General features: G+C 39.7%; 1 protein-coding gene across 3 annotated transcripts in view; it reads left to right on the top strand.

Annotated features, from left to right (window-relative positions):
- The window catches only part of TAFA3 (TAFA chemokine like family member 3), a 670,905-nt gene that overhangs the window by 584,354 nt on the left and 65,854 nt on the right, over window positions 1-20,697 (top strand). For 2 of the 3 annotated variants that reach the window (XM_077481553.1, XM_077481554.1), the window contains exon 5: window positions 18,256-18,331. The exons of the other annotated variant lie outside the window; for it this stretch is intronic. In XM_077481553.1, the coding sequence (XP_077337679.1) occupies window positions 18,256-18,282 (27 nt within the window). In that variant the 3' untranslated portion in view covers window positions 18,283-18,331. The remainder of the gene's footprint in view (window positions 1-18,255; window positions 18,332-20,697) is intronic. 3 annotated transcript variants of the gene reach the window in all.

The raw sequence follows: 20,697 nt of genomic DNA, 5'->3' as shown, positions 1-20,697 counted from the left end.
GGGGTAAAGAAATGAAAGTTTGAGGAGAGAGGACGTTATAGCAAAGATTAGTGTGAGCATGTTGGAGGGTGGATGGAAATAGAAGGAAGGCTGAGGAAAGTTAGAGGATGAAGGGGAACTGTGTGTAAAATAGGTGTGGAACACTAATGTCTGTACTTGCTTTTTTGTAGCAGTGCCTTAGTCAAAGTGCCCGTGTACAAGTGTCAAACACATGTACAAGTGCCAATGTATCGGTAGTTGTACTCGGTCCTTATAAAGTAGTATCAGTGCAACCCTAGTCATTTCTGAACTCAGAAATAATGAATGGATTACTAACAGCAGGTGTAGATCCATCCATTCAGTTTCACCACTTTGGAAAATTTTTTTTAACCCTTTCTCCACTCCTTTTTTCCTACACATGTGATATAAACGCTAACTCTGTAGTTGAACAATATATCAACCCTTCATCTCCCTTTTCCTGCACATCTGCACATTAACTTATTTAACCACTTAAGGACCGCCGTATTGCCATTGTACGTCATCACAATGGCACAGGCAGGCACAAGCACGTACATGTACGTGCCTGCCTTCCAGCGGATGGGGGGTCCGATCGGACCCCCTCCCGCTGGATACGGCGGTCCGGTTCGCTCCAGGAGCGATCCGTGATGAGGGGATAGCCGTTGGTTTCTGGCCACCCCCTCTGGATCGCTCCTGGCCAATGACAAGCTTCCTCCCACTGTGTATTGTTTACACAGGAAGGAGGAAGTGATGTCATTCTCCTCGGGGCGGTCTTTTTGACCGGATTACGAGGAGAAGACTAAAAGTAAGTGCACCAAAACACTACACTGACACATAGGTACACATAGGTACACAAACCCCCCCCCCCCGATCCCCCCCGATCGCCCCCCGATCCCCCCCCGTCACAGTGTCACTGATTGCATTGATCATTTCTTTACTGATCACTGCATTCAGTGTCAGTTGTAACAGTTAAAACTATCAGGGCAGTTAGTGTTAGGTCCAGGGTAGCCCCCTATCACCCCCAATAAAGATTTAACCCCCTGATTGCCCCTAGAGTTAACCCTTTCACCCCCTTTTGCCAGTGTCACTAAGCGATAATTTTTCTGATCGCTGCATCAGTGTTGCTACTGTCGCTAGGTAGCTAGTTATTTTTTTAGGTTCACCGCCAGGTTTTTATAGCGCTAGGTACCCCGATATACTACCCAATAATGGTTTTAACCCCCTGATTGCCCCTAGTTAACCCTTTCACCCCCTTTTGCCAGTGTCACTAAGCGATCATTTTTCTGATCGCTGTATTAGTGTCGCTAGTGTCGCTAGGTAGCTAGTTTTTTTTTTAGGTTCACCGCCAGGTTTTTATAGCGTTAGGTACCCCCATATACTACCCAATAACGGTTTTAACCCCCTGATTGCCCCTAGTTAACCCTTTCACTAGCGATCACAGTGTAAGTGTCACTGGTGACGCTGGTTAGCCAGTTAGTTATTTAGGTTCCCCGTCAGGTTTTTATATAGCGCCAGGGACCCCCATATACTACCTAATAAAAATTTGAACCCCCTGATTGCCCCTAGTTAACCCTTTCACCACTGATCACCGTATAAGTGTTAAGGGTGACTCTGGTTAGTTTGCTTTTTATAGCATCAGGGCACCTACCATTTATTACCCAATAAAGGTTTAACCCCCTGATCGGCGGGTGATATCAATTAGGTTTTAGGGTCAGGGTCTGCGTCGCCCCAGGCAGCACTAGGTTAGTGCCAGTACCGCTAACACCCACACGCAAAGCATAAACCTCCTGTAGTGTTATAGAATCTGAACAGATCAATATCTGATCTGATCAGATCTATACTAGCGTCCCCAGCAGTTCAGGGTTCCAAAAAAACGCATTGTTAGCGGGATCAGCCCAGATACCTGCTAGCACCTGCGTTTTGCCCCTCTGCCCAGCCCACCCAAGTGCAGTATCGATCGATCACTGTCACTTACAAAACATTAAACACATAACTGCAGCGATCACAGAGTCAGGCCTGATCCCTGCGATCGCTAACAGTTTTTTTTGGTAGCATTTTATATTTAAATCCGGAAGGCAGTGCTTGGTTTTCGGGGTCCCGTACGTGGCTAGGCTCCCAAAAAGTCCCCCACATGTGGTATCCCCGTACTCGGGAGAAGCAGTAGAATTTATTTTGGGGTATAATTTGACTTATGCCCATAACATGTGTGAGCAATATATCATTTAGTGACAACTTTGTGCAAAAAAAAAAAAGTTTGTAATATTCCCGCAACTTGTGGCAAAATATAAAATATTCTATGGACTCAACATGCCTCTCAGTAAATAGCTTGGGGTGTCTACTTTCCAAAATGGGGTCATTTTGGGGGGTTTTGTGCTATTTTGGCATTTTATGGCCTTCGAAACTGTGATAGGTAGTGAGGAGTGAAATCAAAAATTTGCACCCTTAGAAATCCTGAAGGTGGTGATTGGTTTTCGGGGTGCCGTGCGCGACTAGACTCCCAAAAAGTCCCACACATGTGGTATCCCCATACTCGGGAGAAGTAGCGGAATATATTTTGGGGTGCAATTCCACATATAACCATGGCATGTGTGAGCAATATATCATTTAGTGACAACTTTTTGTAAATTTTTTTATTTTTTTTTTGTCATTATTCAATCCCTTAGGACAAAAAAAAAATTCAATGGGCTCAACATCTTCAGCAATTTCCTTGGGGTGTCTACTTTCCAAAATGGGGTCATTTGGGGGAGTTTGTACTGCCCTGTCATTTTAGCACCTCAAGAAATGAGATAGGCAGTCATAAATTAAAAGCTGTGTAAATTCCAGAAAATTTACTCTAGTTTGTAGACGCTATAACTTTTGCGCAAACCAAAAAATATACGCTTATTGACATTTTTTTTACTAAAGACATGTGGCTGAATAAATTTTGCCCTCAATGTATGACTAAAATTTAGTTTATTCGATTTTTCTTATAACAAAAAGAAGAAAATATCTTTTTTTTTTTAAATTTTTCGCTCTTTTTCCATTTATATCGCAAAAAATAAAAATCACAGAGGCAATCAAATACCATCAAAAGAAAGCTCTATTTGTGGGAAGAAAAGGACGCAAATTTCGTTTGGGTGCAATATTGCATGACCGCGCAATTACCAGTTAAAGCAGCGCAGTGCGAAATTGGAAAAATACCTCTGGTCCTTAAGGTGTTTATTGGTCCGGGGCTGAAGTGGTTAAAGAGGAGATTTTTTTTCCCATAATCAGACTCCTTTAAACCTATAAAGAAACATATGGAGGAAAACATTTTTTATACTTACCAGAAATGCCCTGTTTCTATGTAGTCCTGCTAATCTGCCACTTCTTGGTCCGCAGAGCTCCTTGTCACTTCCTCCCTCGCCTGTGCTCCTGGTAAATTATGTTTTATCATTTCCCAGGAGTCAGTACTGTGATCAAAAATCATGTTATTTCCTGACAGGAAATAACACGATTTAAGACGGATCACATCGCAATTTTTAAAAAGGGAAGGAATCCCTTTGTTGCCAGAACACATGTGGATGTCCTAGACAGAGCAGCCGGCATGAAGGAACTGCGATCTCAGCTGCTTGGAAGGTTAGGGATTCCTTGTTTTACTATGTTGAGATGTGTTTACTTATGTTGCCATAACAACGGGGTGGGACCTTCCCCGGTCGCCACCCATTGTTATGGCAACTTTAGAAACAATTGGTGCAATGGCCGCCGGTGAATCACGCATGCACGAGATCGAGAGGAGCATGCTGGCTAACCAGCATGCACCTCTTCAATGCTTATCCCAGAAGAGTTTTCAATTGGGCTTCACATGCCCACATTCACGATGGCAATGTCCACAACAGGAGGGACAAAGTTGTGAGTATTACATTTATATTTTAACAACATCCACTATCAGCCTGTATAATCATTTTTTTAAATTTAATAATGCATTATGCTCCGATCAATAAAAAAATAAAAAATTTGGCCGGAACTCTGCTTTAACTCCATCCTGCCACTGTCTGTGATCTCTATATTAACAACTTTAGATCTTCCTTCCTCTGTGTATGGCCTGTACAATAATGCATCTAATGCACCTCTACCAAGCTCCATGCTCAATATTAGCATGTTTCTTCAGATACAAAAATTGTGCCAAAAAAAATAGATCACCATTTTTTTCCTTATGATAGTAAAAAAAAAATGTGGTTGTTGAATATTACCAAAAGAAATTCTTAACTGTTTCAAAAAATTGTATAAAATAATTTGGGTACAACACTGTATGAACAAGTAATTGGTCAAAGTACAGAAAACCGAAAATTGGCCTGGTAACAAGGGGTTATTATAGGATTGTACCAATATCAAGAATGAAGGTGTTCTGGTAGATCATAATAGGCAATGCCAAGCTACAATTTCTAAAGCAAGCAAAATACTTTATTGTATTCTAAGAAGTAGAAATCCAAGAAAGAGAGGGATGTAACATTGCCCATGTACAAAGAAATAGACCTTATCTGGAATATGCAGTTCAGTTTTGGGCACCAGTTCACAAAATGATACTGATAAGAACCATAGGGAAGCTAAGCTATGAGGACAGTTAATTGAACTGAATGTATTCTCCCTTAAGAAGAGGCATTTCAGGTGATATGATTACCATGTATAAATACATAAATGGTCCATATAGTGAACTTGGTGCAAAGTTACTCACGTTAATTGCAAGGGATAAGCTTGCACCCTTTGCTTTTGGCAGAAAGCAGGTTTAACCTCTGCATATGGAAAGGCATCTTCACAGCAAATGTTGGCCATAAACAGTTTTTATTTTTACATTTTGGTGGAGGAATCCCCCTTGACAAGATATTGTATTCTTATAGCTGGACCTGCTGCTGGCAAAATACACTGAAGCTACTGATCAACATCCATTTTTCAGCATGTCCCTTTGACAGAAGTCAATAAAATGGTCAACTTCTGTTGAGCAAGGGTGGCCACATCCAATCAATAGAGCTGACTAAAACTAGTTCACAAGGGAGCTTATTCCACATTTCCACAGTTCTTAAACTGGTCATACACTGATTAAAATTCATCATATGAACGCATTCCTAAATGCACAGAATATAACTAGATATTAACATTCATAAGTAATAACACTAGGGATTGCTGATCCAGGGAATGTCTGATTGCCATAGTGCAGTGGTTCCCAACCTTAGTCTTCAAGTATCTCCAGCAGATTATATTTTCAGGATTTCCTTCACCTTTCCATTGTCAATTGTTTGCTATTTATGACAGCTATTTTTTCTAAGGTAAATTTTCACAATGTGGCCTGTTGGGTAAGCTTAAGGATTGTGATTGAGAACCACTGGAATGTGAAGTTCAGTTTTGGGCACCAGTTCACAAAATGATGTTGGGGAACTGGAAAGGGTGCAAAGAAGGGGAACCAAACTGATAAGAGCCAGGGAGAAGCTCAGCTATGAGGACAGATTAGTTGAACTGAATGTATTCTCCCTTAAGAAGAGTAATTTAGGGGATATTATTACCATGTTTTTTTCCCCTCTTGGTAGCAAATTGGACAATGCTTTATGAGAGGCTTTTTCTTTCCTTTAGGTCAACTATGGGTTATTTGTTTCTGTTGGTTGAACTGAATAGATTTGAATCTTTTTCTTTGATTTTAATCTGACTATTCATATGGTTGTAAAAACATGGTTTCCTTATAAGGCAAACCCAGACAGAAGATGTGCTTAACCTCAGTAACCCACAAAAGAGTAGCACTTTATTTGTAAAAATTAACATTTGACTCTTTATAAATATGGGCCATTATGTTTCTTCAGATTTTTTTTCAGCATGACACCTCTGGTAACACAGCACTGTTTTGGAATTTATAATATAGAAAAAGAATCAGTTTGCTCTTTATAACATGGTATCTCAAGCCATCTTTGTAAACAAAGCACTATATCAATCATGTGGCGCATTTTAGGATAGCTCTGGCTCCAGTGAAATATATTTTATTATACTGTTTGTGCCAAATTGCTTATTGCCAAGTCCTGAAAGTTCATTACAGACCATTTTACCAACTTCCAAAATGATGAGTAAATGTCCATGTTTATGCCTATAGAGAGGACCCCGTTTGGGCCAATGATCTCTTACATTTCTAGGTACATTAAAGCTGAATTCTGCTCAAATATATTCATGTTTTTCATGAATTATTATGTGTTTAATCCTTAGGGGTGTAATGCAGATAAATACTTACCTTATTCCCCACTCTTGTCTTCCCCTCCAGTTCAAGGATGGATGACAATTCCTGCAAAGCCACTCCTTTTGTCCCAATCATACAGCTGCCCCCTGATAGATGCAACACTTACAATGCCACTGCTGGTCCTACACTGTATGTGATTATGTTAAGGGCCTGCTGGGCTGGAGTGGAAGCCAGGAAGATCACTGCTATGGGAGTGAACATTAAGGTGAATATTCCTCTACAATACGCTCCCCGAGGCTAAACAAGTAGTAATTCATGTCAGGTTTGTATTGCTATGTGTGTTGACATAAAAGGGCAACTGCTTAATATGTCCTCTCTAACACAATCAACCACCTGACATGTGCTAGCTGTTCTCTTTAACACTTATATTCTGATTGACTGGGCGGCATTCTCCAATCAATTGCAGAACACAAGTCTATGCAATACTTACCAGAGACTAGTCTTTGACAAGGTGTAAAATCCTACCTTTATTTCTATATGTTAAATTTGACTCAGCGGAGCCAAACTTGGCAAAGCATGCATTAAACCTTCACTTTTTAGGTCATTTGCAAATAATGACAGCTACATTTGCATTTATTGTGCAAAAAAAGTCTGCTGTTAGTTGTGATCAAAAGAATCAGCAGCTCATACATTTTTATCTGCCTGATGATTTATACATGCATCACACAATTAAAATGTATTTAAACCTGAAAGCAAACAATTTTTATTATATTGCAGCTTACCAGTCTTTAAATTAGGTGTTTTTTTTTTTTTTCATTTTCTTCACCTGTTAATTCTAGGAATAAAATACTTCCTTTTTTAGGGGGCTACGGTCACTCCTCCAATGGATTCATAAGGGAAGCCATGTTTATCACCCAGGTTGGACTTCACACATGTTTTCTTCTCTTTATTTAATGTACATGGAGGGCAGGGGCGGACTGACAACTCATGGGGCCCCCGGGCAATAGGAGATTATGGGGCCCCCAGGCAATCAGAGATTATGGGGGTCACACAGTATACACAAACACACACACAGAGTATACAATCACACAGTATACACAGACATGTTTCTATTGGCTGAGAAGGTACTGGAGAGGTGGGGCAGCTATAATCTCTGGATTTTTAGACCAAAAGGATGTCGGTAAGGGACATTTCAGAGACAGATTTAAAAAAAAAACACACATTTTTACATACTGTCCCTGGTTTTACTGAGGCTGGCAAGCCTGATGGGGCCCCCTAGTGGCATGGGGCCCTCGGGCAGTGCCTGAGTGGCCCAATGGTCAGTGCGCCCCTGATGGAGGGTGGATGGTTTGGTACCTTACGGAAGAAACATAACTTTGATTTTTCCTTTCAGCTCAGCCTACAGGAAGTGACAACTTTACCACATTTATGACAAGATCAACAGATATGTTCTGTACTAGCTTTAAGTTTTCTTGTCTGAAAAAAGAAAACAAATTCATGTAAACAAAGGTCTGGGGATAGCACTGGTATCACTGATCAAATATGGCCACATGGCCATATTTGGTAAATGACATTACCCAGGAGACTCCATCCCTTTGTATATATTTAGCAGCAGAGTCCAGGGGATGTCATTCAATTCAAGTAAGTGACAAGAATGGATTGTGTCTGCGTGCCATTTTATTTTTTCATCCATGCCTCATCCACATCACTGATAAGGGTCTGCTATTTTTTTTAGGGGAAACCAAATGCCTTTTTTGTGAGATGTCTAATTAACATACCAGACCCTCATCTCGGACAAAGGTCTGGCATAGATGAATGGAATCCCCAGCTGCTTGTTTATAAACAGAAGGCCTTTTCTTTTTTTTTTGCTCAGGCATCCATGTCATTGTTTGAAAGTACCCTGACAAGATGAAAATATCCATTACTGTTTTTTGTTGGCTCCTAATAACTGAGATTCAGGTTCAGCACCCAAATGTCAGTACAGTTTGTCAAACCCACATTCAACTGAACCCAGATATGTTTGGTGCATCCCTATTCCCTACCTGTGATCAGTAGCTGGCAAGCAAGCCTTGGAATCACATACAAATTGATCTGCTTAAGTGACTGCAAACTTGGGCAGGTTGTTTTTCCTGGGTATAGATTCAAACGGTACTCAAATCTCTGCACCCCCTATGTTTTTTCCCAAGTACTTGTAGTACTGTAGTGTCCTTCAATCACATACTCACCAACATACATTCCAGAGTTTTCCCTCTGTGATCGACTATTCGGGTACCACACCCCCATCTTGGTCCTCTTTAGCTGGCTCTTTCAGGTCTAGGCAGACAGCTCCGATGATGTCCCCTGGTCCATCCTCCAGACTGCCCCCCTCTGGGTACCAATTCCACATCTTCCTGGGATATATGATGTAAGAACCCCAGGAGGCTGCAGGACCAGGTACATGTCATTCTGGCTTAGGCTTTAATGGCAGTAGGGGTAGGGGCTAGAAAAAAAATACAAAAAAGATTACTGCAATTCAGCATGAGGAGGGTTGAATGTTCAAGTGGTACTAACTCCCGTTTGGCACTTGAGTTCCACTTTAATTAGGCTCATGTTTCAACTATTTCATTGTTATTTTTTTTTTAATTATATCCATATACAAAAAAAAATCTGTAAATTCAACATGATTACATTTAGTGTATGTGTTTTACATCCCCCTGTGAATCCCCCCCTCACATAAAGCATTGTAAAAATAATTTATTACAATTTTCTAAAACATTTGCTTCAAGTGAGGAAACGTAAGCCCAGTAAAGGACTATTTAGTGCATGGGGATTGACTATAAGCATGGTAAATCCCACAAAGACATCCCTGCTGCTTAGAAACACCTTAGAAAATGCAGACTATAATGTGCTGTGACCCATGCCAACTAACTTATTTCTCTATTGTGAAAATACAGCAGAGCCATCATTTGTGCTCTATGCACTTTCCAGATATTACTTCCTGCAGCATTGGCTTGAAGCCCTCCAAGAATTGCATGTATCAGACAAAAGGTATCTTATTTGACTTATGGTATCTATGATGAGCTGCTGTATTTCTCTGAAAATGACCAAATGTTCTAAAAAAACTCCCACTGACTGCAAAATTCAGAAGCTGTTTTACAACAAATTGCATAAAGATTTAGTTCCAATTATTCAATCATCTGCAAGAAAAATGTATTTACTTATTTCACCTGCACATGATTTTATAATTAAAGTGACTGTTGGGTGAACATTCTTAATCCTTTAGTAAAACATCCTCTCAGTGTTTGAAGTTATGTGCTAAGTGAAATGTGCAACAAATATGCCCATCAATGCCTGCTATTGCCTTACATAAATTCTCAAAACAAAAATAATGAGTAATAATGATTGAAGAACTTTTAAATTTGTTGTGAATCATTTTGGGTCTGGTAACAAATATCAACTTATTGTAACCAATATGCCAATATGAGCAAGCCTATTTCCTTGCTAACTGCTAATTGACTAAACTCTAACGGCATATTCAAGCCTAATTTTTGTATTGTACATGCCACTACTCAAATTAGGTGCCAGTTGTGGTGAAAAATAAGTGGCATAAGGATACCAGTACTCATAAATATATAGTGATCAAAAAATACTTAAAAACACAAACAATCTATGCAGCTTATCAATCCTGAAATAAGGCGGTTGCATTAGCCTTTCTGTTGTTTGTTTTTTATTTTGTGATAATGCTATTACCTTTCCTAGGATGTCAATACTCCCTCACTGCACTGCGTCTATGGAGAAGCAGCATTGTCACCTTTAGACAGGAGTACAATAACCTCCATCATCTTCTTCTACATAATATGGAGAGGAAGTCTTCTATTGTTGTCTGAGATATCTGGGATATTATCTGCCTGATAAATCTGCGGACAAGTTTTTTTTTTTGAAGGATATATTAATTAAACATAACAAAACACCTTAAACGCTGTATTTACCAGACCAAAGAGAACTCAATGAAAACAAAATGGATACTAAAGTATTTAGTTTGTAGGGTTTACATATCCATTAAATGCAGCTCATAAATGTTAGCCAAAAAAATGTTTAATAGGCTAATGCATATTTTACAGTGACATCATGATATCCATTTTAAACAGCGGTACATATTCATTTCCTCATTTGTTATACTAGATCCTGGAACACATTTATCTCAAAGATATTCAGCAACTTCACGGTGTGTTTGATTCATACACACATTCATCATAAAGAGACGTGCCTGTGTTCTTCTTGTGGGCTTACAAGATGTCCTCCAGGACAAGGTGCAATTAAATGAGATGAAATAAATAATGACTGATGTGTCACGGTTAATCAGTTGTGTAATACTGCAATCATTGTTCTTAATTCAACTAGAGGCGTGATTTTTCCTAATCAGTTTTTAGCATTTATTACCATTTCCATCAAAACAGACAAGCAATATTTCCTCAGTACTAAAATCTAGTGGTTTTATTAAGCATGCCTTATGCTTGACACATAATAACTAGTTGATTGTCAAACTGGGTTGGTCATTGACATAGAATAAAGTTAAATTATTATTATGCATTTTATTGTATTTCATTTGAGGAATAAAATATGCACAGATTACTAATATGTGGTTTCCTGGACATACTTCTCCTATGATTACATATTGTTATTGTCCTAAAGATTCCAATACCTGATATAAAAGTAACATGCATATTCCAGATAAATGAAAAGAAAATACATATTTGCTAATTGCTTAGTTAATAGTAGTTAGTTACCTTTAACTAGACTTATTCTGTAATGTTCTGTAAAAGTAAAGTCCCACCTTCTTGGATAGGTGATGAAACATCATCATCATTACAGAACAAGTCAAGCCCAAAAGGGGAAGTTACGCTTGTTTTCACCCCCCTCCACTGGCACATTTGGTACTTTTTAGTGGAAAGGGGGAGCGGATATTTAGTTTTGACAGGTACCCACTCCCACATCCAGTCAGATGCACTGCAGCGATCTGAGCCAGTAGTTCGACCCTCCTCCTTCTGGGCCAGAATTTGCCATAATGCGCAAGCAGAAACAGCACATTATGTACAGTAATGTGAAACAGTACCTTATGACACACTTACCCCTTATAGTCTGCTCTCTTCTAGTGATGTGAGGTTTGAGCCCCCCATATCTGCTCTGTCCCCACTGGAGCCATGTTATTTCTCTGTTCTTCTGAGTCCATTGCCTTCTTGTTTTACCCATTAACCTGTAAATGTTGTAAATTGGACTCCATCTAATCCAGGTCAAATCTAGTTCTGTTCCCGCAAATGCTGGGATCATATAAAGTGCTTAGTGCAACAGGCATACCATTGCATAAAAGCAGGGCTTTTTAGCAGCCAGAATATGGCAGAACTCCGTTCCGTCACCTCTGGCACTAGCCCTGTGCTTTCCGTTTGCTGCTGTCACTTCTAAATACAGAGGCTTGGTTTCTGCATTTAAAAGTGACAGCGCAACTCTCTAGGTGGCTGCACTGAACGATCCCTTGCCAAGTGTAGCTGGTGTAATGTACGGGAGGCGTATCAATGACATCAATAGTGCCAGGCATCCACCCATGCGTTTCCCGCTGCAATTGCTGGCACCCACAAAATCTCCCTTGCCAGCTGCCCCTTGTTACCCCAGAGCCGAGGAAGTTTTCCGCAGGCTCCTCCTCAACTCTGACATGTCCTATGAAAGACCAAACGAGAAGGAGCCTGGGTGAAAGAACATCTCCAACCCGCATAGAGACCAAGCCCATGCTGTATCTGAAGTCTGGGTTGTGAAATTTGAGGAGAGGAGAAACAAAAGGATTTATGGCAGGGGGAAAGGCTTTATTATGATGGGAGGGCCTTGGGCTAGAAGGGGGGTGTCAGTCCTTTCTAGGGTTGGGGGGGTACACCGCGCACTCTTAAACCCTGCACTCTGTACACCATGCATCCCTAAACCCTGCACTCTGTACTCTACGCACTCCTAAACCCTTCACTATGTACACCACACACTCCTAAATTGTGCATTCTGTACACCGTGCATTCCTGATCTCTGCGCTCTGTACACAGCGCACTCTCAAACTCTGCATTCTGTACACTGCACACTCCTGATCTCTGTACACTGCACACTTCTAAACCCTGTACTCCGTACTCCTTGCACTCCTCAATCCTGCACTCTGTACACACTCTGCATTCTGTATGATGCACACTCCTGGTATTTATTGTACCTTTAAGATCCTCCCACTCTTAGTGCAATTTGACCACACCCACCATTTGCTGTGGTGCTCTATTCTGCCCCCCTCTCAGGGAAAAGTGGGGGGCATGGTTAAGTTCCTGCACCTATTCTCTGAGAAAAAAAGCCCTGCATAAAGTGTACAGTTATCAAACAGTACCTATGACATAATGGTATACTGTGTACACTATAAAGCAGTATATATGACATACATCAACATACATACAGTATCTAAATTAAGTGCAATATTGTAAAATCAAGTCAAGAGCAGGGATGTTTCAAAAATTGCTGGATTATATATCAATTTAGTCAGCAATAAGTGGTTCTTTCTGTGCTGCAAACCCCCTGTCTTTTGTTTGTTGTCCAGAGATAGATCCTGGATGGGAGATTTGTGTCTCTGTTATTTGGGTTGTGGTCCTTTTTAAGGGGGGGAGGGAGGGGGGGGGGGCAAGAAACAGTATGAAATGCTTTCATTCTCACTGAAAATAAACTGTCTTTCTTTTATCGTTTGAAAATAAAGATTAATTGCGTTTATCAATACAACTGACTGGTGATCTGGACCACCAACACATCACTATATATATATATATATATATATATATATATATATATATATATATATATATATATTATTTACACAGGATATATCAGATGATGTGAAACAGATGAAACTGTGAATAAAAAGATAAAAAGAATATGAAAAACAAAATGCAGTAATCATTAAAAAAATCAAGAATTCGAAAACTATAGATCCACACATGATCCATAGTGCAAGAATTCTCAGAGTGTAACAGGAAGATACTTAGATGCAGAATGTGGGTAAAAGGAGGTGGATGTTGGAGCCATTGCCTTAATGTGTAGCATGCCTGAGTGGCACTTCTTTAGAGCGAAGGAAGGGGTGACCTTCCATTATCTTCATATTCATAAATGTCCAAGTAAATGTTTTTAAAAGGAAAATATAGCAATCATTGAGATGCCTACATTCTTGAAAGATTTTTTTTTTCCTTCTGACCTACATGGATTACACTTTAGAAACACTTGTGTGTATATCTGTACATTATATATCAATTATTAATGGATTATCAAAATATACAGAATGCAAACATTTTGTTAAAAGAAAAAGTTACAATTCCCCCTGGCAAAATAATGAGGCTGTCCCACAGGATGAGAAAAATGAAACATTTGAAAGTAATAGTATAGTAACCTGGGCCAAAGCTTAGTAAAAAAATGTATAAAGGATTTGTTGTTTAAATAGTGATTTGATAACATCAATAAAGCAGTATTTATTATATTAAAGGGACAATGTCTGTAAAAAAAAGTAATTACATACTTTGAAAGTGATTACATTTATATTTGTATAGTTGTATGAGGTAGCCTCATTAGCAGTTTACAGTAGAAGGTTTTAATTTTCTGGCATTTCCATTATGACAACTCCAGTTGCATGCAGATGAGATGACACCTATTGCTATCAGTATAATCTTTGAAAAACTAAAAAGATCTAACACCCTGGAACTAATAAATTAAAGTGTATAAAATGTGTAAATAAATAATTGCTGTGAATTTAGCTGCTGTGGATTAAAACAAGTGCAATATAATCAAAGCACTGAGTACAAAAGCTAATTTCATAAACAAAACCACGCTGCTCTAAGCCCTTGTACACACAGTCGGATATTCCGACGGAAAATGTCTGATCGGACTGTGTTGTCGGATAATCCAACAGTGTGTGGGCTCCATCTGACTTTTTCCGTCAGAATGTAGAGAATGTTTGTAGAGAATTCCGATTGGACAAAGTGCCCCGCATGCTCAGATCAAATTAGACCAAAGCTATTGGCTACTAGCCTGAACGTAGTCCCGTCATAACGAACGAACGTCATCACGTCCTGAACGTTCGTCCTACCGTGTGTATGCAACACCAGTTTCGGACAAAATCAGTCGAAAAAAATCTGACGGATTTTGTGGTCAGAATTTCCAACTGTGTGTACAAGGGCTAAGCCTTCATAGACAAAATATAAAGCATAACCATAACAGACATGCTATAGCAATACAAAATAGCATTAAGGCTAAGTAATGATATAAACAATGAATAAGTCCAAGTAAAAAGTCCCAGGTGATCTATGTGCTGACTTCATTTCCGGCAACGTCATATCCTCCTGTTGGATTACACACTAGTTTTCTGTACATGCACAGCCACAGACATTTTTCCCACCCTATGCAAGCCATACATACCCAGTGCTGGTTCTTATAGGCACCTACAAATGTTAGAGTGAGATCCTTCCTGGTATTTTACCTGCATGTATGTACACCATGTGAGAAGGACCCATAGGAACAAGCCATTGGAGATTTAGGGGTATATACCCAAACACAAGCACTACTGACCTGACTAGCAAGAGTAGGTCAACAACTTTTGGTGAGTGTCTGTCTGTCTGTATGGGAACGCTGGAGGCACTGAGAAGTGGAGCACCTGCTTTGTTTACATCTGCACAAACACTTTTTTTTTTTATCTGGGACTTTTTACTTGGACTTATTCACTGTTTTTTATGGATTACTTAGCATTAATGTTATTTTGTATTGCAATTGCATGTCTGTTATGGCCGTGCTTTATTTTTTGTCTATAAAGGTTTAGAACAGCGTGGTTTATTTATTACATTTGCTTCAGTATGATCTTTGTCATAAGACATATTCTTCAACCTTCTGCTATTTACCTGAATGATCAATCTAATACAATATTTAGGATATTAAACAATGAGCTGGTTGTATTTTTTTTAAGGTTTTGTGGCAGAACTTAAGTGAGACTGCATTCTATGCAACAAGGGAGTAGAATTTATGTAGGAAGCTAAACAGGCACTGCATGTGGTTATATGCTTAGAACCCTACTATAAGTATACCACTGAGTATAGATTTTTTTGGTAAAAGAAATAATCAGATGCAGTAAAGTAAACTGTGCCATGTACTATGAAGCAAGTATGTATATATTAGATAGATGAACTCCAGAGCTTTTCTCACATTTGAGCTATGAGCCTAATCAGCAATAACTACATTAGGAATTAACATACACTTGTGAATCATACTGTATGTATATTATATTGAACAAACAAGGATGGAAATACTTAGAACTAGTAAGAGATAGCAAGGCATTAATTTGTGTATAATGGGACAGAAGCTAAATAAATAAATAAATAAAATGCTAATTGCTGGAGTTTTGCAGTAAAAGAGACTTTGTATATCTCTTCTGGCAAAAAACATCTTTGCCTTTCTATTAGTGTTGTTTTCTTAGGCCGGCCGTACATGGTTCAAATCTAACCATTAATGGGCAGGCTGAATGCATCAACTTGGGTGCCACCAGTCTGCCAGATTATCTTGCAATTATCGCTAGTGGCTGCTATAACCTTTAGTGATACAATGTCTTCTTCCAATTGTGTGGCAGGAGGGATCACCCTGTCAGCACTGTCTGTGTTGTTGGGTGAACCTGTGGTTGCAGGAAAGAAATGTGCACCATGTATGGCCTGCCTTACACTACCTGAGGAGCATGCACAGTGTAGTGTATGCTCTCTGGATGGGTAAGATGGTGGGAAAAGCATCAGAACAGATGGCATCATTTGAGTGACAGTGGAGGGCATGCAGATATTATAGATTGTACATGGTAAATCAAAGAAAAGTTTGTCAAAATATGCAAGTATGCCATGTACACTTAAACATTACCTCCACTGCTGACACTAGAATTGCCACCCCAGAACTGGTACACCCTAGAACGGTTGCATACATGCTCATGGTTTGGATATTTGTTGAAATTTCCAAAAATACTTTACACATATACACTTATTTGTTTGAAAAAAAAAACACCTCCCTCCTATACATTTTATATTCAGCACAACATGTAAGTGAAATTAAATGTTTTCTTTTACATTTTTGGTTAGGTCAGTCATTGCCTTTCTCATTCTGGAGTATTTTCTGGTATCAGTAGACAGCGGAGACACTTACTTGCACATTACCATCTTTCCTCCTCATCAACACCATCTGTATATTGCAGTGGTTAATCAGTATTACCAATTTATCACTGTTCTTTTTGTCCTGTTTATGTCCCACCCTTATTCCTCCCATCTGGTTTTTTATAAAGGTGTTTTCTCCATTTCCCCAATATCCAGGGAGAGCAGACCCTGCAGAGATTCAGTTGGGTCAAACTTTGGAAGTCATCACTGGACCCGACTCACTATTTAGAGTACCTGGGCCTGATATTGGATACAGCCCTGTCCAGTGAAAACTTCTGTCTCTTTGTTCTCATGCCAGGCCCTCTGGTTCCAGTGCTGACCCTTAATTTGTGCCTGCATGATAAACATGGGCCTGGTGGTAGCCTCCTTGGAGGCAATGCCATATGCCCATTGTAACTCAACATTTTGGCATTGTGGGATAAACAGGCATGGCTCTTTGCACCACCCCATGCAGTGAACCTGCAAAGTCAGAATCTCCCTGGCATGGTAAATTTCCAACCCAACACTGGAGTCAGGGGAAACCTTTCCTCTAAAGATGGGGAAAGTTCTCATGATGGATGCCTGCCTGTAGGGTTGGGGAGGAGTCTTAGATGCCTTGATGCCCTCTCCATGCAAGGAACTTGGCCATTGGAGGAAGTAAGGCTGTTTCAAATTAAGATCTTAGAATTCAGGCAAGTTTGTTGTTCCTCCATCACTGGACCCCTCAAAAAGAAGTAGATCCACTCATGGGCAGAACTTCACATTCACATCCATTCCATATTCACATCCCAGGCATAGTAAATTGGCAGGCAGACTTTTTCAGTTGTTAGTGTCGGAATCCAAGGAAATAGGCTCCTGGAGGTGTTTCAAGCCCTTTGTTGTTGATAATACTGGATGTGGACCTTGTGACATCAGATTCAACAACAAACTGGACAGATTTGTCCCTAGTTCCACAAACCCTTGGATCTTCGTAGTGGTTGCTCTAGTGACTTATTTGGATCAGTTCAGTCTGAATGGATTTATTTATTTAATAATATTATTATTATTGTTATTATTTTTAATGTGTAGACTAGGAACATGGTCCCACGTGGAGCCAATATTTGCTTCTCCTGGCTCGAGCTCTCCTCTGATTGGTTCCCAGTACCTGGGGAGATCAGTTGCAGTAATACAGGAGAGTCGCATGTGATGTCATTTATGTTGGAAGTGTCGGATGGAACACAAACACACCCACGCTTCCAGCACATGGCTCTGGTTGGATTGTCAGCATATTATTCAGCTGCTTACAGTGTTGCAGCAGCCCACCAGGAGCCATTTGGCCACATGCAACTAGAGCATGTTTGGCTAGGTTGAAGGTAATGGCCACCATGAGGTTTATCTTTTTAAATAATTATTATTAATAAAGATATGACCTGTATATATAACATTACACTTTTAAATACATGCTGGTACAATTCATAAGGCATTTGAGGTTTTAACTTTAGATATTGATATTGTTATTGTTATGGTGTCCATGTGATTTGGTACTCCATCCTCTTTGTCTTTTTCATCCCCTCCATGGTGCCCCCTCCTCCTCCCCACCTCTTCCTGCTGAAGGGAGGGACATTGGGTTATGGCTGATGACACAATATGCTATATAAGTAGGTGGTATATGATCCATGAGTTTTGCTCTGAGGAAAAGGGCCTGACCCTCAAAACACGTTGGCCATCTATGGACGTTTAGAGGTCTTCCCAGGCCATCAACTGAGTATGGTGTATTGGAGGCGGTCTCATCTGTGTCTCTAGACATGCTTGTGTCAAACACGTGTTTGTGAATACCCAATTGTTGTTATACTTTCTTAATAAAGATTTAGTTATGATAATGCACTAGGTTGGTGCGCCCTCTTTCTTGTTGTTTTGTAGTTTGTGCAAGGATACCGACAGTCCTAAGAGGGCAGCGAGACGTGTGTGCTCTGTACCTGCAAGATGAAGCTGAGAGGTGAGTCCATTTTCCCCTCATAAGCACCACACCTGAGCGCAGGAGGTTATGTTTCAAGTTACGCTAGTTCAGCCTCATATACAGGCATGACTTTTGTGCCCAGGTACTGAGGAAAAGAGGCTTATCAGACGCAGTCATCCCTACCCTCTTAAAGGCTAGGAAATTGACTTTTTTGAAAGTCTGTCATCCCACAGGAAAAATGTATTTTGTGTGGTGTGAGGCTAGGGAAATCCATCCTTGGATGCACTCTTTGAGAAACATCCTGTTCTATCTAGTCTGGTCTGAATCAATTCTGTCTTCTACTTCAGATTCTGTGGAGCCCTTCCAGACCTTTTTTGTTATGTGGCCCTGTTGAAGTTGTTTGCCCTGTTACCCACCCCTCAGTTGGACTCCTTTTGGACATCCTATGCTTAAAGGCTACAGATCCTGTTTCCTGTATTATAAGACTAGGTAAATAGGAATTTTTACCCTCTGTTTTTATAATCTCCATATAACTTGCTACAAAACTGAGGCTAGATGGGAGTGGAAGGTGTTACATAGGGGTATGTTTTTGCAGCTTTCTTTTTTTTGCCAATGTTTCGTCACTGGAAAATAGCTGTATATAATCCAAGGTTAAAGACTAAATATCCTGTTTGTGTCCCATACTGTATTTCAAAAAACAGATTTTATTTACAAGTAAAAAATCTATTTTTTTTCCTTTTTAAACAGTTTTTTTTTTAAAGTTTTTAAGTTTTACTGTACTGTACTAACAGCTTTGATTTAATTTTATGAATTCACTGGACCAGTGGAATAAAAAGATGATATTGCTGATTTTGTACATCCAATGATAATTGTTCAAATGTTTATCAAAATTTTTTTTTTTTATACAAATACACTAAAATCAATAACACAGACAAACACAAGACAGCATACAAGGTGCTTGAGGATGGTCCCATGAGAGAGCAGGTGGCATGCCATATCCCAGGGCAATGAGTCCAAAGGCCAGCTGGTGTTCACCAGGGACCATCTCAAAGGAATTTGCATTCAATTGCATGCTGACCCTAGGTCACAGCCCCTGGGTTCACCCTGCTCTAGTCACCATGGACCATGGAGTACTCGGATCAGGAGCAGACCAAGTAGAGATACACTGGAACAGACAGGGAAAGTTGAGATACAAGCCAAAGTTCAGACCAGGTGGCAGACAGCGATAGTCAGGATATAAGTCAAAGATTGGTAAATAGGGGTCAATAGAATATAGGTTAGTTACAGCAGAAACGCTTAACAGTGCTCGGCAGCTAGCTGGTAACAAGCATTGCTCTTGGAGCTGCATTTTCTTTGGGTAAAACCAGAAATTGTGAATGGTCTCATGCCAAAGGAGTAAAGGTTATGCTGGGTTTTGGATGGTAACTAGGACTAACAAGGATTTTAAAATGATAGGTAGGAGCAGAAGATCCCGAGAGCCGACCATCATAACAAGACCTGCTGTGTGTAGACAAGCGGCAGTTTCAGACTGGACCCCCGCCAGGTCACACCCCCAATGTGTTTTACCTTCCACCCACAGGAATTTACTCATGAGGAAAAGGCTTTTATAATGGAAAACCGATTTTTACTTTAAACAGCCAAATAAAGGCAAATGCAAAATAAAAAAAAATATTTACTTCGGTGTGATAGGCCAGCTGGTCTGTTGTACCTTTATATTGAAATTTCCTATAAGCACATATTACAGAAAGGAAGCAGCAAATGTTTTGTACTACCCCTGTTTCCCCGAAAATAAGACCTAGCGTGATTGTCGGTGATGGCTGCAATATAAGCCCTACCTCAAAATAAGCCCTACCCTGTTTCCCTGAAAATAAGCCCTACGCTGAAAATAAGACCTACAAGGACTTTAACTAGGGCTTACTTGGGGGGTAGGGCTTATATTGCAGCCATCACCAACAATCACGCTAGGTCTTATTTGCGGGGAAGCAAGGTAGATACATTTAATTATCTTTATGAAAATGCACTCATGAGCATTTTTTTGAAACACATTTGAAAATACATGGAGTTTTGGTTGAGCAATGTAGATTTCCTTAGTTTAAAATGACCAGATGGATGACAAAAAGATGTATTTCCTACATTAGAATATTCATTTAACAGTAATACTTTTACAGGCAAGGAGCTTAAGAAAATTTCCTGAGACTAATGAGAATGAACAGAGATATAAAACTAAAGCCCCCTAGGCTTATTTCATTGTCTGAGGGTGGCTGTACCTTTATCCTTCCATGGAAACCTAAATGAATAATTATAATATGAAACATATGCATTGTTTTATTGCATATTAAAGGAAACAATATCTTTAAACCACAGAACAACTGTAAACATAATGCAATATGTGAAATACTTCTGAC

The sequence above is a fragment of the Lithobates pipiens genome, unplaced genomic scaffold (genome assembly GCF_037356315.1).
Source record: "Lithobates pipiens isolate NorthernLeopardFrog02 unplaced genomic scaffold, aLitPip1_a1.2 Scaffold_16, whole genome shotgun sequence".
NCBI lineage: Eukaryota > Metazoa > Chordata > Amphibia > Anura > Ranidae > Lithobates > Lithobates pipiens.
Note: the sequence above shows the minus strand (reverse complement) of the source record. Positions and strands in the feature narration are given on the sequence as shown.